The following is a 26917-nucleotide window of genomic DNA, read 5'->3' on the forward strand; positions in this document are numbered from 1 at the left end:
GAGACTCGTAAGTTTTACTATTAGATGTCGGGGTATTGACCTATTTTTATTGATTTTTGAGAGGGGTTCTCTGTGCCTCCTGGATTTTGATGCTTGTTTCCTTCCCCACATTAGGGAAGTTCTCTTATAATTTGCTCCAATATACGTTCTGCCCCCCTCTCTCTTTCTTCTTCTTCTGGGATCCCAATTATTCTAATGTTGTTTTGTCTTATGGTATCACTTATCTCTCGAATTCTGCCCTCGTGATCCAGTAGCTGTTTCTCTCTTTTTCTCAGCTTCATTATTTTCCATCATTTGGTCTTCTATATCGCTGATTCTCTCTTCTGCCTCATTTATCCTAGCAGTTAGTGCCCCCGTTTTTGATTGCACCTCATTAATAGCCTTTTTGATTTCGACTTGGTTAGATTTTAGTTCTTTTATTTCTCCAGAAAGGGTTTCTCTAATAATATCCATGCTTTTTTCAAACCTAGCTAGTATCTTTAAAATCATGATTCTGAACTCTAGGTCTGACATCGTACTAATGTCCGTATTGAGTAGGTCCCTGGCAGACGGTACTACCTCTTGCTCTTTCTGTTGAGGTGATTTTTTCCGTCTTGTCATTTTGTCCAGAGGAGAATAGATGAATGAGAGAACAAAATGCTTACGGGGTAACAATGTCCCCAGAAAATATACTCTAAAGAAATCAGAAAGGACCTGAAACCCCGAGGAAAGAAAGGGAAAGAAAGAAAAAAGAAAGAGAAAAAAAAAAAAGATAAAAACAAACAAAAACAGAACAAAACAAAAAAAACCAGAATATGATCAAATATGATCAGGCTGGTGCATAGATCAATGCCACACACCAGATTTTGGGTGTATTCTGGTCTGTTAGAAGAAAGTGCCTCCCAAAATTTTAAAGAAAGAAAGACTTATATGTATACGAAATAAGGGTTGATTCGACGAGGGGATGGAATATGACTGTAAAGATGAAAATTATGAAAAATTTTATAAAAGGAATTGATAAGAAGTTGTTTGAAAAAAGAAAGAAGAGGATTTAAAAAAAAAAAAAAAAAAGAGAGAGAGTGATCAGGCAGGAGACTAGAACAAAGCCATACACTAGAGATTTAGGGTATATTTTGTTCTGTTAGAAGAAAGTGTGTCTCAAGATTTTAAAGAGAGAACAACATATATATATATATGCCAAAAATAAGGGTAACTACTATGAAGGGATAGAATATGACTCTAAAAATGAAAAATAAAAATGCTTTTTTATAAAAGGGATTGATAAGATGTTGCTTGAAAAAGGGAAAAAGAAAAATTCAAAAAAAAAAGTTAAAAAGAAATTAACTTTGAAAAACTAAAGAATCATGGTAAAAAAGCCATGAATTCTATGTGCAATATTCCCCTAGCGCTGGAGTTCTCCTGTTCTCCTTGATCGGTAAACTTGGTCTTGGCTTGCTGGCTGTTCGTGCTGATCTTCTGGGGGAGGGGCCTGTTGCCGTGGTTCCCAAATGTCTTTGCCGGAGGCGGAATTGCCCCGCCCTTGTCGGTCCGGGCTAAGCAAGCTGCTCGGGTTTGATCTCAGGAGCTTTTGTTCCCTGCAAGCTCTCGGTACAGCCTTGGGGGGACCAGGGTGAAAATGGTGGCCTCCCAATCTCCATCCGGAGGAGCTGAGAACTCGGGGCCCCGCTCCTCAGTGCGCCCCCAGAGAAAAGCAGTCACTCCCGTGTCCCCGGTCTCCGGCCGCACTCCGTGCTCACCCGGCCTGTGACCGAGCGTTTCTATCTCTGGCACCCGACCCCGTGTGGAGTCTCCAAACCCAGCAGATCCCTGTGGTGCGTTCCTGCGCCGCTCCTCCCGGGGGAGGAAGGGGAGTCTCACCGGCTCTGCCGCTTGTTGGGTCCCTGCTGGAGGAGCAGTGGCCCGACTGGGCCGCAGGTCACAGTCTATGGCCACCCCGAGCTGAGAGCCCGCGCCTCGGCTCCGTCTCTGCAGCCGGCTTCCCCGCTCCGATCCCTGGGAGCTCTGCCGCACTCAGGCACCCCCGGTCTTTCTGTGACCCCGAGGGTCCTGAGACCACACTGTCCCACGAGGGTTCCACCCCCCGCTTAGCCACTGGAGTGACGTCCCTCAGTGGAGCCAACTTCCAAAAGTTCCGATTTTGTGCTCCGCGGCTGTAGCACTTGCCAGAAGCGGCCGACGCAGGCCCCCTTCCCCGCCGTCTATCCTCCCGAATATCGCCTCGGATTCACTTCTCCGCACGTCCTCTCTTCCAGGAAGTGGTCGCTTTTCTGTTCAGAGAGTTGATGCTATTCTTTTCTTCAATCTCCTGTTGAGTTCGCAGGTGTTCAGAATGGTTTGATCCCTATCCAGCTGAATTCCTGAGACCAGACGAAATCCAGGTCTCCTCCTCCTCCACCATCTTGCTCCGTCCCCCCAAGAGTAAGTGAATAATTTTAAAGGTTTCCTTATCAGTGACCAAAAAGAGTGAGGCATTGGTGTCATTCACTTGGCCAGGTATACCGGTCATGATGCCTTCCTTTACATAATAAAAGGTAAAGGACAAGGAATAAAATAAGACCATGGAGACACCTTAACCAAGAGGAGTTGGGGTATTGGAAAACCAACCATACCTTGTGCACTTTGTACCCAAATGGTAGTTTGTGAGAGATTTTTACTGTGCTCAGTGTCATCTCAGGTCCCTTAGGTTCCATGGGTCCCTGGGGGGTGCGGAGCTGGCTTTGGATGAGAGAGATCAGAGGAGGGCTGGGTGTGAATAGGTGGATGAAGGTAGGAGTGTAGTCACATCCTCCTTGATGGGGCAGGAGAGTGGAGGTGGAGGTGTATTATGCTGACCTCAGCTAGGCTATGAGTCACTTTCAGACACAGGATAACAGGCACCATGTCTTTGAAATAATGGGTTGGCATTTATCTCTTCTAGAAATGACTGTAGAGTTTAGAAGTCATTTGCCCTTGTCAGATACGGGAAATCTAGTCGAGAAATTGTCTTCAAAATCCATCACCCTGCCAGTGCTGAAGGAGGAAGGAGGGAAAGATACCCAAATCACCAGATAATCGAAGGTCCCCCACTCTTCTGGCCGTGCATGCTGTGGGATCAATAGGGCAAGGCAGGGGCATTCCACCATCTGGGAAAGAATGGGTTTCAGAGTAGCTCCCCCAGACCGTGCTTTATGTGATTATTCACTCCCCTCAGTCAGAAAAAATCAGTTCTGCTCTAGCAGTGCCTGGTGGCTCTGTACTTTCCCTTTCCTGAGTCCATTGTTCTCTTTACATTCATTTTAGGTAATCTTTCTCAAACCTCCACTGACAAAGGGGAGGTGCAGAATGTCACAAATTCTGTTGACTTTTTAAGTGGAAATGAAAATAAAACTCAGTGTGCTTTCTTGGTGGAGATGTGTCTTGTGATTCATTTTTGTTAAGTGAGGTGTATGTGAAGCCCTGCAGGGTGACAGGTGCTATTTGAGATGATGACCCCCAGCAGGGGGATGTGGTGTGGAGAGGAGATTGGGGCCGAATCCTGGAGGCAGATGATTGACAGTCTGGGGATGGGAAGTTGACTCACATCCAACGACGGGCTTTGCCAGACCCAAAGAACACAGCAGATTGTTTTCCTATGATACCCGTAGTCACGGTCTTTGAGCACCTTCGGATGCACGGTTTCAGACCGGCCAGGGTGAGTGTGAGTCACAGAAGCCACCAACTGGGGCCCTTGGGTTAGGTTCATCCCACAGATTTGGTTGGGCCCAAGAGTGTCTTATTGTTTACATTGAATATTAAAAAAATTGGGAGATTTTAAATAAAAATTCAGGCATAGAGTTTCTCTTTAAAAACTGGATCGGGCAACAGCAGTCCTGTGCTGCCATCAGCTGAAGTGAGGGACACTCAGCCCTGAGGGGAGGCTCTCAGTGTAGCCCAGCCCCACCCAGCCTGCTTTGCTCTTCCCTGGCACCTGCTGGCTTCTGTTGGCATGTCATCTCGGGTTGCTGGCACGCGGCCGAGGGGAGAGGACAGCATTGAGCCTCGAGTCAGCAGCTCACTCAGTCCTGTAGGGAAGGTCAAAGTGACACCAGCTTTTGGAGTGTCCTCTACCACTTGCATCTGAGAAAGGATTTTCTTGGAAGTAATAGTACTGCTAATGAAAATTGATTTTTCTTTCCAACAGTTTATTTTCCAGAGAACAAACACGGGGAATTCTTAAGCACATCTGCTAATGATAGATAGCCCAGCTGTGGAGAAATGAAATCTGTGACCACTCGGGAAAAGCATGTTAGTGTTGGTCAGTATCAGGAAATGGGTTCATAGCCAACTTTCAAATGGACTGAGAGAGGGCGGGAAGGGCCCCTCTGTGTGGTCAGCCTTCCCGCAGTGCCCCGGCTCTATTCCCCACTGTACCTGTACCCACAGCTGCCAGAGCCCTCATCACATTGTATGTAAAACTGTCTGTGAATGATCCACCTCCCCTTCTAAAATGTCGACCCCTTGACTGCCTAGTAACATCTCACATTTACTGCATGCTGAAGATGTACCAGCTATAGTTCTGGGCTCTTTATCTGAATTAACTCTGCAAGTCTTCTCGGTGACCCTTTGAGATAGGTGTGTGTCGCATCCCCATTTTTCAGATAAGAGAACGAAAATGCAGAGACACTTCTTTATTCACCAGCAGGCAGAACTGACAGGTTTGAGTATTTACAGATTTCTTGAAGTGTGTCTAAGCAGTGTAGCACTTGATTTAATTTTTATTACAACTACTTTATGGAACTACATAGTATACATTATAGTGTAGATTACATACTTGTACATTTTTATTGCTCTACAGAGTTGTTTACACAAATGACACATATGTAATTTATGGGTGATTTAAGGGATGTTCCAGGGCAATTTGAGACCAAATGGTCCTTCCATTTTTTCTTTGAGGCGCTCAACAAAACCAACAACGCCCATTTGCCAGATTTTTGGTTTCATTTTTTAAACAACTAAGCACCAGTGGACATATACATCTACTTTGGGGCATGTGTGGAATTGGATTTCATTAGTGAAATTGATGGGTCATAAGATACATACATTTTAAATTTTGATAGCTATATTTCCCTCCCCAAAATGCTCTACCAGTTTACGTTTGAGCCAAAAGAGTAGACAGAACCCACTTTCCCACACCCTAACATTGGATTTTTATAGATGTGTGTATGTGTGTGTATGGATATGTTTGCCAAACTAAGAAAAAATAAGGTATCTTGTTTTAGTGAGGTGAAATTCACATGACAAAAAATTTAACCGTTTTACAGTGTACATGGAAGTGGCATTTGGTACGTTCATGATGTTATGCAACCAGCACCTCTGTCCGGTTCCAAAACATTTCATCACATTGAATGAACACCCTGGACTCCTTAGCCACTTCCTATTCATGCCTTCCCCCCCAGTTCTTAGCACCTGCTTATCTGCTTTTCAACTTTGTGGGTTCACCTATTCTGGACATTTCTTATAATCTGAAGGGAATCATATATGATCTTTTGTGTCTGACTTTGCTTAGCATGATGTTTTTGAGGTTCATCCATGTGGTGGCTTGTGTCATTGCTTCACTTCTTTTTACAGCTGAATATTTTCCATTGTATATACGTGCATATAGATATAGTCCATTGTATGATGTACAACCATTTGTTTATGCAGTTCATTTGTTGATGGACCTTTGGGTTTTTTCCACCTTTTGACTGTTGTGAATAGGATTGATACAAACGTTTATGTACAAGTATTTGAGTAGCTGTTTTCAATTCTTTGGTGTATACATATATAAATGTACATACATACGCATGTACATGTATATGACAATATGATCATATGGTAATAATGTTTAACTTTCTGGGGAACTACCAAACTGTTTTCCACAGCAGCTGTACCATTTTATATTCCCACAAGCCATGTATGAAAGTTTCCGGGTTTTTTGGGTATGTTTGTCTTGTTTTGTTTTGTTTTGGATTTAATTATTGCCATCCTCGTGGGTATAAAGTGGTGTCTTATTGTGGCTTTGATTTGCATTTCCCTCATGACTGATGATGTTGAGCCTCTTCTCATGTGCTTGTTGGCCATGGTATAGCTTCTCTGGAGAAATATCTATTCAAGTTCTTTGGCCATTTTAATTGTCTTTTTGTTGATGAGTTGTAGAGTACTTTATATATGCAGGATTCTGGATTTATCAGATATATGATCTGCAAACATTTTTTCCATTCTGTAGATTGTCTTTTCGCTTTTTCGATAATAGCCTTTAATGTATAAGGTATTATTTTATTTTATTTAAATGTTTTAATTTATACTTTCCAGTTGCTAAAAAGCTCCAGAATTTTTAGTTGAATATTATCCCCTGGTATTTATTTTTCTGTGAAATCCATGTTCAAATCATTTACTTACTTTTATAAAGTGAATTCTAATACCATCATTGAAGTTAATTTTATATCCTGTATATTTTTCCTTTTAATGTTTTCTTCCAGTCTGTTGCTTGCCATTTAAATTTTTTTTATTATTGGCTATTTTATTTTATTTTTTAATTTAATTTTATTATGTTTTTTTTTAAGGTTTTATTTATTTATTTATTTTTTTAAAATTTTTTTTATTGTTATGTTAGTCACCATTCATTACATCATTAGTCTTTGGTGTAGTGTTCCATGATTCATAGTTTCGTATAACACCCAGTGCTCCACGCAGAACGTGCCCTCCTTAATACCCATCAACGGGCTAACCCATGCCCCCACCCCCCTCCCCTCTAAAACCCTGTTTGTTTCTCAGAGTCCATAGTCTCTCATGGTTCGTCTCCCCCTCCGATTTACCCCCCTTCATTGTTACCTTTCTACTATCTTCTTTTTTTTTTTTTAAACATATAATGTGTTATTTGTTTCAGAGGTACAGGTCTGTGATTCATCAGTATTACACAATTCACGGCGCTTGTCATTTAATTTTGCATGTAACAACATTTGTCATATAAAAGTGACTCATTATTTCATACTTCAGTTGTTAATCTTATGGTCTCTGGGTATTTTGTCTTCTTTAAGAAGACTTCCAATATTATAAAAAATATTCTTTTATTTTTTTAATTTCACTTTTTTTACATTTACCCTTTTAATCCATTTTAAGTTTAGTTTTGTGAATGGCTTTAAATAGGGCCATAGGATTATCTTATCCTTAAATGGATTACCAATACCAATCCTATTCTCTTTGATTGGTAATGTCTTGTTGATAGTAAATCCTCCAATGTGCATAGGTGTCTTACTCTCTGTTTTATTTCATTGCTCTTAACTGGGGCCACACTGTTTGAATTGTAAGTTTTGATATGTATTATGGCAATATCACGCTCTTACTATATATTCTCAAAATTGACCTGAGTATGCTTTATGTATTCTCTCTTCCACATACATCTAGGAATCACATTTTCAGTTTTTTATTTCATCTTTTATTTATTTATGGTCAATTTTTAAAATTAAATTTGGAATATATAAGTTAATTTAGGCAGAATTTACTTTCAATTTTGACTTCTTCATCCAGAAACGTGGCATGCTCCCCCATCCACTGAGCCTTTCTTTTGTTTCTTCCAATATAACTTTATGATTTTCTCGGCATAGGCGTAGCATAGTTCTTGTTAGGTGCATTCCTGGATGTTTCATAATTTTCCTGCCATTGTTAATTTTTTTCTTCTGATGATTTGTTAATTGGTTATTGCTGCTCTTTGAGAAAGTAGTTGCTCTTGGAGGTAGTTTTTGATGGTGCTTTAACCACTCAGCTCTGCCAGTGGTTCTAATCATTTATGGCTTAGACCCTAGAGTTCCCAGGTAGACAGTCACATGGTCTGAAGTCACAAGAGTTTCCTCTCTTCCAGTCCAGCTTTTCTCTTCCCTCCTTATGCTACTGTGTCAGCAGCACCCCTGTCATCTTGGGAATGCTTGCTTTGTTCCCAGCAACCAAGGTTTCCTTGTATGGGACTTCATATTTTATCACAAGAAGTCTCATTTTTTTTTTTTAATTGGCAAAGAAACAAGAAGTCATGTGATGTGTTTAATAAGTAACTCCTGGGAAAATTTAATTTATAACCTTTTCCAAATACTAGTGGTCTTAGAAATTTTGCCCACTTTATAAAAATCACAAAATAAACATTATATTTCTTTTGCTTCATTAAAATATCTTAATAAGATTTTAATATTTGATCATTTCATGTATGTTGCATTTATAGAATGAATTTATTTCTATAGCATTTGGCTGAAGGTTTGTGTGACTGAAGAATCGCTATGATGCATTTATTTATATGATCTGACCCTTTAAATAATGTAGTAGATGGAGGTGGCTTCTTTGATGGGGAACCTTCATCAGATCATAAAATGCTACTGCACAGACTCCCACTAACAATAAAGATATTTCCACACCTCCCCCCACCATGGGTTTAGTTTTCTGAACATGGTGACCTTGTTTGTGATACCAATTCACCTTCATTTGCCTGTGGTGATTTTAGCCTCTCTGTTGTGGAGCAGAGCCCTACGTGGGTTTCTACTCTCTTCACGGAAGTCTGCTAAATGCATGAATCCAAATGACAATACAATTGTCCAGTGTTGCAAATGTGAAAAAAACCTTCCTAAATGCCCCGCTCTGCTGGGACTGTGCTGGGAAGGTCCCTCTTCATGGCTTTGCCCAGCGCTAGGACTGCAGGGCCCCTCCAGGCTCATTCTCCCCCTGGCCCTAGAGACACAGAGGTTTAATAAACTTCAAAGCTAACTTTGCTCCCGGCTCATCTTGCTGCAGCAGAAATCTCTTGCCTGTCAGCCAAGGACCACTTCCTGGCTTGAGCTCAGCTGGCACTATGCCTCCCATCGACACGTTAAATATTTCTTAGTGCCTTGGCTTCTCGGGTTTCCCTGCCCTTGTTAGCAGTTAGCTTTGCTGTTAGTTACTTCCGGGGGAAGCCGCTCGTTGCAGGGTGAAGGAAGCCACATCTAGAATGAGCAGAGGGACAATAGCAAGGGGGTTAGGAGTGTGGTCTTTGGAGGCCCCCGACTTGACTGTGAATTCCAGCTCCGGTACTTGGGAGCTGTGGGGTGTCAGACAAGTCACACCGTTTTGCTAAGCCACGGCTTCCTTAGGTGCTAACTCTGGTGAATCATACCTGGGGAGCCGTGGGGGCTCCATGGGAAAGGGAGTGACACCTGTAGCAGCTTATGATACGTGGGGAACAGCAGTATGGGTTTTCTGGGCCCCCCAAACGAAGGACTACACATTGGGCAGCTCAGACAGCAGAAACATTACTTCTCAGCTCCGGAGGCTTGAAGTCCAAAATCAAGGTGTCCTCGGCAGGGTTGGTTCCTTCTGAATCTGTTCTGTCGTTCTCGTCCTCGCTTCTGGTGGGATGCTGGCCACCTCTGACGTTCCTTGTCTTGTTCGTGTGTCACCCTCCGCTCTGTGAGCCCATCTGTGTCCCAGCTCCCCCCTTTTATAAGGACACCTGCCGTATTGGATCAGGGCCCATCCTAATGACCTCATTTCAGCCTGAGCACCTTAGGACTTCAACATACGAATTCTGGGAAGACACAGTTTAACCCATGACAATATTCAATAAATCATTTTGATTTCAAGATTTTCAGTAACAAATCGAAACCCGGAGAATTACCTCCAGATGAGAGAGACCGCAGGTTCTCTGCTGGGCCATGCAATTTCTTGAACATCCAGAGAACTCTTAGACAGAAAAAAGTAAATTCTGTTGAGCTGAGTTGCGGAAGAACTTAAGTGGGGAATAACCTGAGGATCTTCATCTCAGAAGGAAACAAGCCAGGAAGCTCAGACACGGGGCTCTTTTGCTCCCTCTGCATCACTGTATGGAAGAGCCCCTGGGGAGGAAAGAGAGGGTGCTCCCCTGCAAAGTGCTTTGCTTGGCAGCTGCAGGCAAGACCTGTGTCTGTTAAAGATGTTCAGTTTTCACAAGAGCCAGGTAACTGGCAGGAGTTGGGGGGGGCAGGTTGCTAAGCAACAGCTTTCTCCTTTCCTGGGGAGGCCACGAAGCATCTCATTCCCCTCGTCCAGATGTCTCTTCTTTGGTGAAGGCTGCATTTAGAGAATCGATGGCATTTTAAAACTTTTTTGGGGGTGGTGGTGAAGGGCAGGTGTGTATATATGTAATCAGTTAACAAAATCTACACAGAAAGCCCTCCTGTTGGAAATGACATGGTTGACATTTCCTTTGCTGCTTTTTGGCTCTTTTTCTTATTGAATTGTATACGAGCATCAGGGTTGTTTGACTACTGGTCCTCAGCAGAAGTGGAAGTTAAGGATCAATGGACTGCCAAGTTTAGGTGTGATATCAAGCCTCGCTCCTTCTTTACTTTCAAATTTCAAGTGCTAGTGATAAAAAAGCAATTACCTGTTATCTTTTGTTGAGAAAAAAGATAAGCCCCAAACCCACTTACATTTCTCTTTATTTTTACGTCCCCGTGTTTGTTTAATCTTGGGCATTTGTATTCCAGCTTCTGAGGACTGGGCGGGGGAATGGTTGACTTGCCAAATGCAGCCCTTGGAAGCTTGTTTTAGGGGAAACCAAAAGCCGGTGATCAAGGACCCCGAGCCTCCTTACCTGGCCAGACTTCTTGCTGTGGGATTTTCAGGGCTGCTTTTGAATGGCAGACATTTTTATCAGACTCAGGCAGGGCTCTGAAAGAGTTCAAGGGCATTTTTGTCTGTAAGAACACAAATATCCCCACCGCATTGTTTTATGGTGGATGGTCTCAGTATTGAGAGCACAGGTGGGGAAACTATCTTTCCTTGCAGCCAGTGCAGCTTGGTGGGGAAGCTTTGGCTTGGTGTCGGGCAGGACTGGGTTTGCATCCCTGCCACACTCAGGAAACAGGAACAGGCTTCACTCTTTCCTGATCTTGCGCGGAATTAGGACTAGGGCAACGAGAGGGTCTTCAACATATTTGCCAAAGAGTGCTTACTGAACACTGCTTCAAACCACCACCCCCCCAGCACCCCCCTCCCAAGTTCAAAGTTGTATCAAACCCTCTCGCCCATGCACAGATGGAGGATGTTCTGTGTGCTACAGCGGGACTGCTCGTCCCAGACTGCAGACCTGGTTCCCATGTCAGTGCCCGCTGATTCCCAGGGCAGCACCACTGAAGAGGCCCCTTCCAGGATCAGTAACGTGCAAAGGGTGGGCTTCCCCCCTAACCATGTCCCTCCTGTACCCCAGATGGCTCTTTAGGGGCTGCACCTTTGTTCCACACCAATAGGAAAAAGAGTAGGAATCAAGATTCTGCCCCACCTATTGCCTAATCGTGGTTCCTGAAGTGACAACTTCTATTTTCCTTGCGGAAGAGGTACCACGGGCAGGGATTAGAGCACTCGCACCTAATGTGGGTGTAAGCTGGTGTGCGCAGGGCATCCCAGCCTAGCTGTGCTACTCACTGGGGTTTTTATGGCTCATCGTTTTCTGTGCCAGGCTCCCTAACACAGAGGTTCTGAGGGGAAAGGCCTGACTGGGTAGACGGAAAGTGGAGAGTGCTTGTCTGTGGCCTACAAAAAAAAAACAAAACAAGCTACGCTTTTAGTTCTAATGGCAAGATCCAAGACACATTAAAGGAAAATGAAAAAAAGTTATCTCTAGAATCAGAATCCCTGCTGTGGTGGGTTTCCAGTGTAAATATTTTCCTCCCCATTTCCTTTACATCCATGGATTTCAAACAATGCACTTGATTTAATGAGGTCTGTAGAGCATAAAGTCATGTTTTGGAATTTGGTAGCGGGAATCTATTAAGAATATCGTGATATATTTGGAGATCTGTTTAAGAATTTTCTGGGCCTTGAAATGAAAATACATGGCTCCTCCTGTGAGTGGGACCTCGGATGCTGTGAGCGAGCCACCTAGGCATCAGCTCCTTCTCAGCGAGGTGGGAGTGGCTGGTTTCTGTTCCCATTGGAAGCATGGAGTTTATGGGGGCAACTGTGACCCCACAGAGACTCGCCAAGGGAATCAGTCCTGTGCAGACCTGGCCAGGGTGTTGAAAGACAGTGCCGTGTCCCCACGTATGCATGCCAGGTGAATGGGAGCCTGCTGAGGGTTTCCAGACTCACCGGTTATGCCCCATTTCTGTCACTTTGCTGAGGGAGGAGGAAAGCAGAACAAGAAAACAGCAGCAACAAATAAACTGGGAATCCATTCTAGGGATTTTGATATTTCTTAGTAGAAAAATGAAGGTTGTAAGGACCCTGTGGCATCATCATTTTTTCTTCCCTGGGGAGTGAGCGAGTAAGTAATTCCCTAAAGTGGGCGGGGTGCTTATTCTCACGTTACAGATGGGAAATGGGCTGTGAAAAGTTATCTTTGCTAAAGTCAAAGTTGGTGTCAGGCCCTCCAATGTCTGAGTTCATGTCTCATGACTCTACCTCCCCAAGCACCAGATTAGGCAGTGGGGATGCCAAGGTGGAGGCTCCTGTCCCTACGAGATCCATTCCACCTAGGCAAGCAACTGTTGACCACTACACTACGTTGGGGAGAAGTGCCCTGGAAACACAGAAGAGCAACTGGTTGTTTTTTTTCTGGGGGCAAAAGCTTCCAGAGAGAAGTAGTTTGGGCTGGGCCTTAAATCGTAAGACAGATTTCCTGAGTTGAAAGGGACTTACTCCAAAATGGCACTATTGGGACTCCTGCTGGGCTTATATGAATGGGGCTTAGCAGTGTAGAGGCAAGGCCCCTCCCCCCTTTTTTTAAAGAATGCTTGTTTTTTGCTCACTCTGCATATGAGTCCTGACTCCACTTACTGGAGTTTGATCTGGGGTCACCCTACTTTGATGGAACCCAGTAAAAGCTCCAGGCCCAAGGTCTGAGAGTTCCTTAGGCCAAGGGAAGTGCTGAGGTATGGGATAAAGATGTAGTTGTGATGCCAGCCACTGGGGGGGCGGGGTGATCTCAGAGCCCAGCCTCTGTGCCTTCTTGGAAAGGAACATCTGCAGTAGCTAGTACCTGCTCCTCCAGCAGTGACAACTAGAAACTTCTGCAGGTAATGCTGCCAAATGTCCCTTGGGAGGCAAAACTACCCCAGCTGAGAACCAATGACCCATGTTCATGAGGGACATCGATCCATAATCCTTCTTTCTCTCTCTATATATTTTTTGTCATTGCTGTTCGTCTGTGGTAGGGTGTGCTGGCTGCCTCTAATTTCTCAAGAGTCTTGTAGTATTGGCATTATTTTTTTTCTTAAAGTTCATCTTTCTCAAATATGCCTACGGGCTGCTTGAGCTAAGACTTGGTTTTCTTCCATCTCATTCTATTCCTTGTTTCCAGTGAAGCCATCTGTGCCTGGAGTTTTCCTTATAAAAAGGTTTTTGATAATGACTGAATTTCTTTATTGGCTAAAGGACTCTTAAGATTTTCTGTTTTATCTTGCGTCAATTTTGGTAAGTTATATTTTATTTATTATTTTTTTAAATTGTTTTTTATTTTTTTAGGTAAGTTGTATTTTTCTTAAGCAATTTGTACATCTTTTCTGTTTTGTTGAATTTATTCCTTTAAAATGTATTCATAATATCTGCTCATTATCCTTTTCATGCCTGTAGTCTCAACACATTCTTGACAGTGTCTATTTGTATGTGTTTTTAATGTTTCTCTTGATTGATTTTGTTGTTTTCCCCTCAAAAGCCCCAATTTTGGCCATATTAATTTTTTTCATTTCCCCCCCTGCTGTTTCATTAATTTCTGCTCTTATTTTGATTTGCTTTTTGTCACCCATGTTGATGAGTGTACCTGTAGTTTATTTATTTTCACTGCTGGATTGTTGACTATCTCACTGTTTATAAGCTCTATCAAAGTACATTTTGGTTGTTTTCAGGTTTTTGCCATTAAAAGCATGATGCTATGGACAGTCTTGTAAATCCTGGTGTTGATGAACAGGTTTATTTTACATACACGCCATATTTCTTTTATCCTAAAATGCATTTTTAAAATATTTTAATATATATGAAATCAGAATGTGTCTTAAAATTAGTGGCATCTTAGAGCATAATTGGAAGTTTTCTTTCTTGCTGATACAGAAAATAGCGGTACATCTTATAATTGATGAAGTGTTAGATTTTGATGAAATACTGTAAGTAAGAGCTAAATTGCTCATCTTTACCTTCACTAGGTTACCTTCACAGTGGTTCTATTAGCTGATGCTCACCAGCCATGCACAGGAGTCGCTGTTGCCCCACGTCTTTAGCGATAACTAGTATTGTTACTTTTTTTAAAATTTTTTATTGTTATGTTAATCACCATATATTACATCATTTGTTTTGGTGTACTGTTCCATGATTCATTGTTTGTTCATAACACCCAGTGCTCCACGCAGAATGTGCCCTCTTTAATACCCATCACCAGGCTAACCCATCCCGCTACCTTCCTCCCCTCTAGAACCCTCAGTTTGTTTTTCAGAGTCCATTATCTCTCCTGGTTCGTCTCCCCCTCTGACTTATTCCCCTTCATTCTTCCTCTCCTGCTATCTTCTTCTTTTTCTTTTTTCTTAAAATATGTTGCGTTATTTGTTTCAGAAGTACAGATCTGTGATTCAACAGTCTTGCACAATTCACAGCGCTCACCGTAGCACATACCCTCCCCAATGTCTATCACCCAGCCACCCCATCCCTCCCACCCCCCACCACTCCAGTAACACTCAGTTTGTTTCCTGAGATTAAGAATTCCTCATATCAGTGAGGTCATGTGATACATGTCTTTCTCTGATTGACTTATTTCACTCAGCATAACACCCTCCAGTTCCATCCACGTCGTTGCAAATGGCAAGATCTCATTCCTTTTGATGGCTGCATAATATTCCATTGTGTTATTTTTTTACCAGTTGGGTAGATATGAAATGGTCTCTTATTATGATTTCATTTTCATTTCTCTATTTATTAATGAGGTTATTCAGCCTCATGAATAACGTCACGAATGAGGCTAAATAACCTCATTTTATATATTTTATATATATAATAGGTATATATATGTATATCTGTATCTTTTCAGTTGCTTATTGAACATTCTCTTCCAAGAAATGTTGTATTCTGTCTTTGCCTATTTTTCCATTGAGTTGCTAGTCTTTCTCAAATTAATTTATAGAAGCTTTTCACTTTTTTATTTAAATTCAATTAATTATCATATATAGAGTATCATTAGTTTCAGATACAGAAGTTTTTTTAGTTTTGATACTCTCTCTTTGTTTTGTGGGCTACAAATATCTTTTTCTAATTTGTAGCTTGCTTTTTATCACACTATTAATGGTCAGAAATCCTTAAATTAAAAAATACTTGAATTAATCAAACTTTTATTTAGTAGTGTTTGCTTTGGGAACATTTTAAATTTTAAAGATATAATTTCTGACCTAAGATCATAAAGATATTAATTATTTTATCTCTTAGCAGTCTTCTTAAAAACTTTTTTAAAAAAGATTTTACTTATTTATTTGGCAGAGAGTGAGAGAGAGAGAGAGCGAGCCCAAGCAGGGGGAATGGCAGGCAGAGGGAGAGAGAGAAGCAGGCTGAGCAGGGAGACTGATGTGGGGTTCCATCCCAGGACCCTGAGCCAAAGGCAGACACTTAACTCACTGAGCCACCCAGGCACCCCTCTTAATAGTCTTAAAGCTTTACCTTTCAGATTAATTTTTAGATTATCTGGAGTTGATTTGTGCGCGTGGTAAGAAGTAGGGAACAAATTTTGGTTTTTAAAGTAATGACAACTAATTGTCCCAGCATCATTTATTATGGTTTGTTTTTATCCATACAACCTCATTATTTTTCACATTTCATATATGGGAGTGTCTCTTTCTGGGTTCCTTATTCTTTTCCACTAGTTGTTTTTTTGTTTATTTTTTATTCCTATAGCAATGCACTGACATTTTCTTTACATCTTTAAAGTAAATTTTTTATATCTGATAGGGCAATTCCTCTGCCCTGACTATTTGTGTCTCTGAATTTTTCCAAAAAGCAGACCATTGATATTCCTGTCCTCCCAGGCTTGACATATCCCCTCACACACACAAAGAGGCTGTGGTCATCTGGGCATCCCAGAGAATCCGACAGTAAGCTGGGCATCAACAACTAGGTTATGCTAAAAACCTCCCAACCCAAGTGGTGGGATTGTTCCTTTAGAAGGACTTGAGAGTCTAACCAGCATGCTGGATGAGGTTGGAATTGATGAACCCGTTGTGCAGATGAGGAAATCAAAACAAGGCAAGCAACTTTTTGGTTCACATGGCTAGTCCATGGCGAACCTGGCCTTGAGTACAGGTCAGTTTTGTGTGTTTCCACTGACCTCCCAACAGAGCGGGTTCCCTGTGACCCTGCACCCTTATTTGCTCAGGAAGGTTTTCTCCCCATGCCCAGACGAGCTCTCAAGTGTTACCCTTCATTCAGTTTCAGGTTTAGCCCCACCTAGCCCTACCCCACATGTTTTTCAAGAAGCAAGAGCGGCTCGGCTTGCTTTTTCTACCCAGGTACACTTCTCATTTTCTTCGTTAGCCTATTTGTAAAAAAAAAAAAATGATCTGTTCTTAAGCTTCTAAAACCCCCTTAGACTGGTAAGTGTGTTATCCCTCTCTTTGCTCAGATACCTGGAAGTGCCAAATCTTGGTGTTTGCTCCTTTTTTTCATATTCCTAAGACCTGGTGGACCCACTGCTGGGTTTCTTCTTAGGCACCTCCCCTTCATGTCTCTGTGCAAGCGTAAAGGATGGAAAGGCCTTTCTGGGAAGCCAGCAGGAGAGCTGTAATTACTGAAACTAATGGTTCATCTCTCTGCAAAGTTCAAGTTCATTAGGGAAACTTTATCTTGTCATTCTAGTTTTCTGGTTTCTGATGAGCTGGTACTTACTTTGCAATCAAGAGTAAAAATGTTGAATTATAATAATAACTAGAATCATTAACTTTTGCTAAAATGTTAAACTGCATATAAGCTCCACACGAGGCAGAGATTTTCTGTCTGTTTTGCTCACTGCTGTGATTTCAGGGCCTACACTGGCCCATGGTTGATGCTATATATATATATTCACTGAATAAATAAATAAGAGAATTGTATTGGGTGCTTCCTATACACTAAGCCACATGCAAAGGGTTTTCAGCGTGTCTTCTCTCTTATTGCTCGTAACATTCCAGTGAAATAGATGTCATGATCCCTGTTTTATAGATGGGGAAACTGAGGCAGAGAGAATTAGGTGACTTGTCTAAGTCACAAATTTTTTGTTATTTATTTTTTATTGAAGTATAGTCAATATACAGTGCTTTATTAGTTTCAGGTGGACATACAATGATTCAACTTTTTTAAAGTTTTTATTTAAATTTCACTTAGTTAATATACAGTGTAATATAGTTTTGGGGGATTCAACATTTCTATACATTCCTCAGTGCTCATCAGGATAAATATACTCTTAATCCCCTTTGCCTATTTCACCCCCCACCCAACCTCCCACGTCCTCTCTGGCAACCACTTGTTTTCTGTATTTAAGAGTCTGGGGCGCCTGGGTGGCTCAGTCGTTGGGCGTCTACCTTCGGCTCGGGTCGTGATCCCGGGGTCCTGGGATCGAGCCCCGCGTTGGACTCCCTGCTCCGCAGGAAGCCTGCTTCTCCCTCTCCCACTCCCCCTGCTTGGGTTCCTGCTCTCGCTGTGTCTCTCTCTGTCCAATAAATAAATAAAATCCTTTAAAAAAATTTAAAAAAAAAGAGTCTGTTACTTTTTTCTCTCTCTCTCGAAGTCACTAAGTTTTTATGTGGTCAAGGTAAATTCAAGCTCTTAGCTGTAGGATGCCAAAGAACATTCTCTTAGGCTCCATGTAGTGATGCCACTCACAGTGAAGGTACGTTGATGTGAAGTGCTGTCTTATGGGGATCTGTGAATCTCTGTTGTTCCATTCAGTCATTTATGGGGGTGGGGGAAACAGAGGCATCATTAAGCATCTTTTTCCTAGAGTTGCTATAAAAAGACAAGTAACCCAATTTAAAAATAGACCTTTCTCCAGAGAAGACATACAAATAGCCAATAATCACATGAAAAGGTATAAAACATTTTCATTAGGAAAATGCAAATCAAAACTACAATGAGATGGCACTGGGCTGGCTCTAGTCAAAAAGATGGAGGGGCGCCTGGGTGGCTCAGTCAGTTGAGCATCTGACTTTGGCTCAGGTCATGATCTCGGGGTCCTGGGATCGAGGCCCGTGTCGGGCTCCCTGCTCACAAAGAGCCTGTTTCTCTCTCTGCCTCTGCTCCTCCCCCTGCTCATGTTCTATCTCAAATAAATAAATAAAATATTTTTTAAAAAAAGATGGAGAGGAACAAGTCTTGGCAAAGATGAGGAAAAAGTGGAACCCTCATACATACATTGCTAGTAGGAATTTAAAATGGTGCACTTTGGAAAACAGTTTGACATTTCCCCAAGAAATTAAACATGGAGTTACCTTAGGACCCAGCAATTCTGCTCCTAGGTATGTAACCATGGGACAGAAAACCTGCATCCACATAAAACCTTGTACACAAATGTTCATAGTAGCATTATTCATTAAAACAAAAAGTGGAAACAATTCAAATGTGCATCAGCTGATGAACAGATGCACGGTACGTGGTGTATCCTTGCAACGGGATGTTATTCAGCCACAGAAAGGAATGAGAACCTCGCACGTACTATAGTAGGGATGAACCTTAGACACGTGATGTTCAGTGAAAGAAGCCGAACACATAAGGCCACATGCTGTATGAGTCCATTTATAGGAAATGTCCAGAATAAGCAAATCCAGAGAAAGAAGATTAGTGGTTGCCAGAGACTGGGGTGAAGGGGTGACGGGGAGTAATGGGTAGGGGGCTTCTCTGGAGGGCCATGAGCATGTCCAGGAATCAGTTAGTGGTGATGGTTGCACGACTTTGTCAATATACAAAACCATCGGATGGTACACTGTAAGGGGTAAACTTTATGGTATGTGAGTTATAGCTCAATAAAGCTGTTATTAAAAAAAAAAATCAGCTGCAGAAAGGAAAGGTCAGCCCAGCTGGGAGGGATGCAGTAGAAGATAGCGTGAGGGAGAGCTGGAGAGCAGGGCTTTCTCCCAGGAGGGAGCCTGACTCCGCCACTCCCCAGCTGGAGCTGCTCCGGCAAGCCCTGCCCTACACCCAGCCTCGGTTTCCTGTTTTTTGCAAAGTGGCAGGTGTGAACAAGCCAGTACCCTTCGATCCTGAGATGCCTCCACGTTTCAGGGGATGGTTTTCCCGGCTCTTGCCTGCGTTCAGGGTCCGTTAGAGCAGGAGGGACGAGTAGGGAACTCAGAGCTCTGGATCTTTGCCCCAAGAGCAACCGGGATAACGGCAAAGACGGAAAACCCGCATCACTCAAAACCCGAAGCACGCCCCGTGAGCAGAGCAACCTCGCTCACCTGCCAGCACAGCTGCTAAGCTGTCAGGGAGGAGAGCTGTATCGGGAGGCCACTCGGGAGCCACACTCAGACCAGTGTGGGCGAGCATCTCGCAGCCTGCGGGTTTCCTCCAGGGCAGGGCTCTGGCATCTGGGATCTGGGATCTGGGTCAGGCCCAGCGGCTCTTGCCCCAGTGCTGCCCGAGGCTCTTAACGCCAGAGGTTTGCAAGAATGAGAGAGGGGAGTCCAGGCACCCTCGGGGGCGGCACCACCCTCGTGTGGCCGGCACAGGGGGCAGCCTGGTTCAGCCTGGTTTCCTCTCGGCGGGCTCCTGCTCTAGGCTCCAGACGGGCCCGGGCGGAGTCAGTGAGGAAGAGGACCCCCAAACCAGAGTCACGTTGCCCGTCGGGGAGGAGAGGAAATCCATGCTGACATCCTATGAAAATATTTCTGCAGCTTGTTTACATAATGAACCCGGAGCTGACAGGTTCTCTTGGTGTCACTGGAGTGTGCGGTTGGAGGTGGGCCCGAGGCAGCTCCAGGTTCTTTGGCAGGAGGTTTCCGAGATGGCCCATTTTTCTTCCTTGCCTCTTTGGTTGCTATCCAGGCTTGATCTCAAAGCCAACGATTCATCCTCGCTCATCCTCCAGAAAGCTGCCTCCGTGGCGAGACCACCGAGCCAGTCCTGTGGCAGCCTGGGTCACACCAGGGGAGTGGGGGTGGGGGCTCTTTCCGGTCCGTGTTGTCCGTTCCAGGGTCCCAGTTTTCTGCCACCACCTGTGAAGGCAGAAGGGCCCCTATAAACTCAAACCACTCTGTGACTTTCAGTACCAGGTAATAATGACTTTTGTTCAGCGAGCTTGATGTTCCTTGGAGAAGAGGGTGCGTAATGTTGTTTTCCGCTTGGTGAGAGAAGCTGGAGTGGAGACGTCGTGTTCTCACACACACACCCGCAAATGTGCCCGACACCTTGCGGCTGGCAGTCTTGGGACAGGGCTGCGTGGCAGAGCTAGAGTGTCCCTGAGGCCGTGCAGGCCACAGCCACTCCACACGTTACAGACGGGGAAGCTGAGCCTGGAAGATGGGCTGACCTGCTCAAGGTCACGGTTGAGTGGCCAGGTGGGATCTGAGCCCAATGTCCTTGCCGCCCCTCTGGACTCTGCCCGCCATGTCATGCCGTGTCCCTTTTAAAGCCAAAAGAAAGGAGGGAACACTGCTTTGTTTCAACCTCTTCCGCTGTTCCTGTGTGCTGCCCAGACCCAGGCCCCCTGCTTATGGGAGTCTGCCCATTCCCTGGGAGCCCAGCAGAAGCCCTGCCCCCCGCCCCCCACCGCTGCGAGGCCCTGGTTTTCTCTGACCTGGGCTGCACCCCCTTCCCCCACTCATGGAGTCATTTTTGAGAGGGGAGCTGTGTTCTCTCCTTTCCACATTGGAGCCCACACTGAAGGTATTTGGGTTACATGACAGAGGCCACCTCTGCTTACTTGCTTACCTCTGTCAAGGACTTAAAACAAGATCCCTTCCCTGCTCCCCTCCCCACTGTGCATGTGGGTACAAAGGGGGGGGGATTAATAATTTTTCAAAGATGCTTTTTTTTTTTTTTTTAAGATTTTACTTATTATTTGAGAGAGACAAAGAGAGCATGAGTGGAGAGAGGGAGAAGCAGACTCCCCGCTGAGCCGGGAGCCTGACGTGGGGCTTGATCTCAACACCCTGGGATCATGACCTGAACTGAAGGCAGACACTTAACCGATGGAGCCACCCAGGCGCCCTTCGAAGATGCTTTTAAGAGGGCTACTAAAATGATCCCTCCATGCGTCTATCTCTTTGCCCTACCTCCCCTTCAAAAAAAGAACTCTAGTGTTTGCTAAGAAAAGATCTGGTAATAAGACCAACAGGAAATCAGAATGAAAGGCAGAAGGTGACCTGCAGAAAGAATCGAAAGCAGGAACTCGAAGCAGTATTTGTATGGCCGTGTTCACGGCAGCATTATTCACAGTAACTGAGGGGTGCAAGCAACCCAGTGTCCACCGACACATGAACAGAGAAACAAAATGTGCTCCAAACAGACAGTGGAATATTACTCAGCCTTAAAGAGGAAGGAAATGCAGATTTCACCTACAGCTCGCAGGAACTCTGAGGACACGCTCAGTGAAACAAGCCAGGTGCAAAAGCACAAACGCTGTATGATTCCACGTATGTTAGGTTTCTAGAGTAGTCAAGTTTATAGAGACAGAGAGTAGAATGGTGGATTCCAGGGCCTGGGGGATGGGGAATGGGGAATTCATTTTTATGGGGACAGGGATTTAGTTGTATAGGATGAGAGAGTTCTGGGGCTGGATGGTGGTGGTGGTTGCATAACAGTGGGAATGTACTGAATGCCGCTGAATTGGACACTACAAATGGTTGAGATGGTAACTTTATATATGTGTATTTCACCCCAGTTAAGCGGTTAAAAAGATGACAGTCCATAAGAGGAAATGATCAAATCCACATGGCATTGAAAGAGGTCTAGCTTTGTGTCTCCTTCCCCCGTTAGGCTATGAGTTTTTCAAAGACGGAGACTCCAGTGCCCTATTCATCTTTGCTACCCTAGCACCTAACTCAGGTCCTCCAAGATGTTGGGTTCTCATTAAACGTTTGTGGCACTGAGCTCGTGGTGTGATTACAGGAATACTGTACACGAGTGGGCGTCAGGGCTTACAGACTGGTGCATACGCACGATCACATTTGGTGCACAGCCCTTGTGCTGTCCCCCAGGGAGCCAGCCCGGACACCAAGGGCCAGAGACACGGTGCCTCAGATCCCAGGCATCTCAGAAATCAGCTACAAAATGGCTGCAAAATTAGTGGATAGACTTTTAAGACGTCTTTATTACCTTAATTTTCTGAGATAAGAATTCTGTGTAAAATTGTAGCTGATAATGGATTCTGTTTTCTCTAGGGCCCGTTGGGTGCCAGGCACGGTGCTGAGCCCACAAAACCTTCATTTATCCCATTTCATAGTTCCCAGCCATCCAGTGTCTATGTCAGTATGCCTCTCTGTCCGAGGAGCAAACACAGGCTTGGAGGTGGTATGTCTTGTCCGAGGTCATAGCATTAGAATGTGGTGATACCGGGTGTCACCTCAGCCATGTCACCAAAACCCAGGCACTTTCTCAGGCTTCAGAGATGTTACCAGATCTACAGGCTCTTCCCGTTTCTACCTTTTCTACAGGTACAGCGATCATTAATATCGCAAAGTCTTAGCTTGAGGCTCACTGGATGGGTGACACTTGCAGGTTATTTAAATGAGGCTCAGCTTCCTCACCTGTAAAACGGGGGTGATAATAGCGCCTTCCTCATAAGGCCATTTTGAGCATTGAAGGAGATGACACTGTATCCAACATCAATTGTCTTGCAGAGAGGGAAAAGGAAATTTTAGCCGTTAAGATGTATTAGTGACACTGACCAGTCTCAAAGTACTTTGGGATTATCCAGTGAAATTTACCTTGGTTTGGTGTTTATGAAAAGGCTTACAGAGGTGCTGTTCATTTATGTAATGACCCATGCTTTCACTGTCTTATCCCAAGGGATGAAACTACTTTCCTTAGGAAACAGCATATTTCATTTGAAAAGCAATGAGTTATGCAATTTATCATGTCTCCTTTTGGCCTTGGCTGTTGCAAACTCGCCCTTAGGTTGTGATTCATCCATGCCAGTGTCGTCTTTAGTCCAGGCATTATGGGTCAGCGATTTCTTTAGCTTGTCACTTGCTTCTTTTATCGCAGTTTTACCTTTTTTTAAAAAAAAAAATCCTTCTTGCTAATTATAAGCTACCTCAAATGTGGTCGGGCATAAATTATAAAACAATGTTCATTATAATTTAGTGTCAAAAGTGTTTTATTAAACTGTATGAAAACCAATTGTTCTTACAATAGCTTGCATGGTAAACAGGCTGTCCTATTGCCCAGTATTCTAGATAACCTGGTTTGCAGAATTTGGTAACATATTAAAAGTGGGTTAAACAAATTAACATTGTGATATTTTCTGAATGCATTTTCATACTCAGGGAACTTTTAAACAGTAAAAATGCGGCTTGGTAAGAGAACCAGCATCATCAAAACCAGGCAAAAAATAAAGTACTCACAGTTTCTGGGGAGGAAGAGGAGAAGTTGGTATCTGAGTTTAGGCAGGAGCAAGCATAGCTCCTTGTCTGGCATCTCAGTGCTCTGCAGAAAACTGTTAAATAATGGTCGTGCAAACTTCTCTTACTTGTCAAAGAAGCCTCAGATAGAAACATCAACGTGATGATTGTTGCTGTTGCTAACGAGAAATGGAACCCTGGTGGACTCCCTGCCCTATCCTTGTTGCCACATAAACATTCTGGTGACTTCATCACAGGTAGAACACTCTGAGGTTCTTCAGCCCAGGGCGGACGGTGGGAGCCTGACTCATTCCAAGAGTGGTACAGATGTAAACGGTGCCTGCTCTTCTTCTTCTTTTTTTAGCCAAAAACATCCTTGTCATTAACAGACCTTTGAAACGGAGTCAAATGTCTTTGAAACGCCAGTGGAATATGATAAAACTGTCCGAGGAAGGTATGTTGTGATTTTTTTCCCCGCAGATGTAACTCTTGTCAGAATAGAAAATAATTGGTTCATTCGGTCAACATTCCGTGAGCGTCCTCAGTTGGCCAGGTGCTGGACTAGGCACGGGAGGAAGGAGATGAGTAGGATGTCCCCTAAAGACCTCGGTCCACTCAGGGAGAGCCTCGTGAACAGTTAATTACAGAACAGTATGGTAGGGGCAGGCGGTCGTGACAGCCTGTCGGGGGCACGGATGCGGGCTGAATTGTGTTCCCCCAGAAGGTATGTTGGAGTCCTAACCCCCAATACCTGTGAATGTGACCTAATTTGGAAATGGAGTCCTTGCAGATACAGTCAAGATGAGGTCAGACTGGATTAGGGTGGGCCTTAAATCCAGTGTCTGGGGCCCTTTGTAAAGAGGGAGATTTGCAGACACAGAGACACGTGACAATGGACACAGACATGAGAGTTCTGTTGCCATAAGCTAAGGGACACTAAGCCCAGCCAGCAACCACCAGCAGCTAGCGAAGGGCAAGGGAGGGTTCTCCCCCGGGTCCTTCAGAAACAGCATGGCCCTGCCAACACCTTGATTTCAGATTTCTGGCTTCCCGGGTGAGAAGTGAGCTAGGCGGGAAAAATCGGAAAGGTGGCACCTGAGAACAAAGAGACATGGAAGCCGCCACAGCTGGGAAGTAGCTGCAGGCTTGTTTTAAGGATTTTGAGCCTGGTCTCCCGGAGCCCCAGGATCCCATGCACACAAGCTCAGGTTTTTATGTGTATGTTTCCCAGGCCCTGTTCAGGTGTCGGGGTGGGGAGGGCAAGGGGGGCATCCTTTCATTAGGTTGTTCAAAGGAGCCACAAGGTCACAAACTGGTGATGTCAAGGGGTCTGGGGGGAACCAGACGAGACGAGGCTGGTGAGGTCACCAGCTTGACTGTGACCCTGCCGAAACCAGGCAGTACAGGGGAGATTAAACAGATGGGACGGAGCAGAGCCTATTTCGTAAGAGAAAATAGGCGTTGGCTTTCCGCTGGACATTGGAAGTGGGGGAAAGGAGGGGCGTGGAAGGGGACACCTCGACTTCTATTGTGGGCCTAGGAGGATGGGGGCTGTTCACCAAGATAATGGGTGCAGGGTTGACGGGGGGAGAGGCAGGGGAGGCCGGTGGTGGCAGCGACCTGCGGCGAGTCGGCTGGTTCCCTTTCAAGCTAGCCGAGCTTGAGCCTGGTTCTAGCTGATGCTCACAGATGAGATCTGGGTCCTTCCTTGGCATTGGTTTATGAAGCAAGCAAAGGCCACGATGTGTCTGAGGTTTGGCACGAGAGCCCAGAGGGAGAACAGGGGGGTCAAGGAGAGAACCTGCAAAGGAAAGCAAGACACAGTAGCCAGGAGGGAGGAAGACAGAAGACCCGTTGTTCCAGAAGTCAAAGGTGGAAAGGTCTTCCAGAGACACTGGGCCGCTAACAGGGTCAGATCCCACAGAAGTGACAAGTTCCATTTAAATTTGACAAGTGATTCTGAGAAACATCTATTTTAAAATATTTTCAGAAGGTATTGTTAAAGCACGGTGAAGGCTCTGAGCAATCTGTGGTTCCTGTAAGACTGAAAATGAGGAAGGGCATTTACAAGTCCCAGAAGTGGGCACCTGAATATGCCTTCTCTGTCCCTGACGTGCATGATAGGAAGGCCAGACAGGGTGCTCACTAAGCTAACTGAAGGCTGGGCGCTCCCCAGGTGCACCCCACGTTGGTGCAGTGATTTGCCGGGCAATGCGCCATGGTGCTTGTGTGCTGTTTCTGCAGCGACAGCTCAAGCTGTGTTGGGTGCTGTGTGGGAACTGTCGGGATCCCTCGCTCCTGCCCTGGGCTTTACCCAGTGTGCCACTGGCCATCCTCCAAATATGCTGCAGTTTCCTGCTCTTATACCTTAAGCCATTCCCGCTTTTCTCGTTCGCCTTGGCTCGGGCTCTGTCACCTTCTCTCACCCCACTTGGACATTTGTCTAAATCCACCCCTCCGATGGGTCCATTTCAAGTATCCCCCTCCCAAACCCTGCTGGGGTCCCTAGGTGGGCAGTGCTCTCTCCGTGGCTTGCTGAGCCGTGGGTGGGAGAGCTGCTCTCCTGGGCCCCCAGCACCCTGGGTGCTACATCCATTCTTGCTCTGGATTCCATGGCTAAAGCACCTCTTCCTCCAGAGAGGAAGTCTGGATTCCAGGATTATCTGGCTCAAGGCCTCATGAGTGACATGATGCTTGTGGCCTCTGGGAAGGGGCTCAAAGTTGGGGCTGGGTGGCTTTGGATGAGAGTTTCAGGCTGATGGAGACAGAAGCACGTACCATCCTTCCAACGATCTCAGCAGAGAAAACCTCTCCAGATATGCCCGTGTGCTGACACACTCCCTGAGGCCACAGGACCAGAGCACTGGGCACCAAACACAACTGAGCCATAAACCAGCAATGAATTTTTGGCTAATTAGGCTGATGTTTAAATTCATTTCAAAATAAAAGTCAACATGCTGACATTCTAGATGGCTTCATTTTAACTGAAGCCATTGATTAAAAGTCCACTTAGACCCTCTAGATACGGTTTTCTAAAAGTCATGGGGTGTTTTTGCATCAAAAGCATGTGGTTTCCTCCTGGGGCTTCAAAGTCATCATTTGTAGAAGAGGAGCTTGTTGGCCTAAGACCAGCAGTGTTCTTGGACCTGAGCTGCATCGAATGTTCTGTAGGGCTTGCTAAAACTTTGATGGCTAAGCCCCACCTGAGTTTCTAGTCAGTAGATCTGCAGGACAGTGAATGGGACCCAAGAAGGTGCATTTCTAACAAGTTTACCCATGATGCAGAGGCTGGTGGTCTAGGAGCCTCACTTTGAAAGCCCTCACTCTTAAACAACACTGTGAAGTAGGACCCCATTGGGTTTCCAAGAAGCAGAACCCGAGGCAGGGATTGGGGGGGCATGTGGGAGAGGGTGCTGTCCAGG

General features: G+C 44.6%; 1 protein-coding gene across 4 annotated transcripts in view; it reads left to right on the forward strand.

Moving 5' to 3' along the window:
• The window catches only part of CUNH10orf90 (chromosome unknown C10orf90 homolog), a 300739-nt gene that overhangs the window by 184853 nt on the left and 88969 nt on the right, over positions 1 to 26917 (forward strand). For 2 of the 4 annotated variants that reach the window (XM_073884707.1, XM_073884709.1), the window contains one exon: positions 23860 to 23949. The exons of 1 other annotated variant lie outside the window; for it this stretch is intronic. In XM_073884707.1, coding sequence (XP_073740808.1) covers positions 23860 to 23949 — 90 coding nt within the window. Of the gene's footprint in view, positions 1 to 22313; positions 22587 to 23859; positions 23950 to 26917 lie in introns of all 4 variants that reach the window. One more of the 4 variants, XM_073884708.1, reaches the window with a different exon arrangement.

Source organism: Callorhinus ursinus, unplaced genomic scaffold, assembly GCF_003265705.2.
Source record: "Callorhinus ursinus isolate GAN/ISIS: 27379988/994484 unplaced genomic scaffold, GSC_fseal_2.0 scaffold58, whole genome shotgun sequence".
NCBI lineage: Eukaryota > Metazoa > Chordata > Mammalia > Carnivora > Otariidae > Callorhinus > Callorhinus ursinus.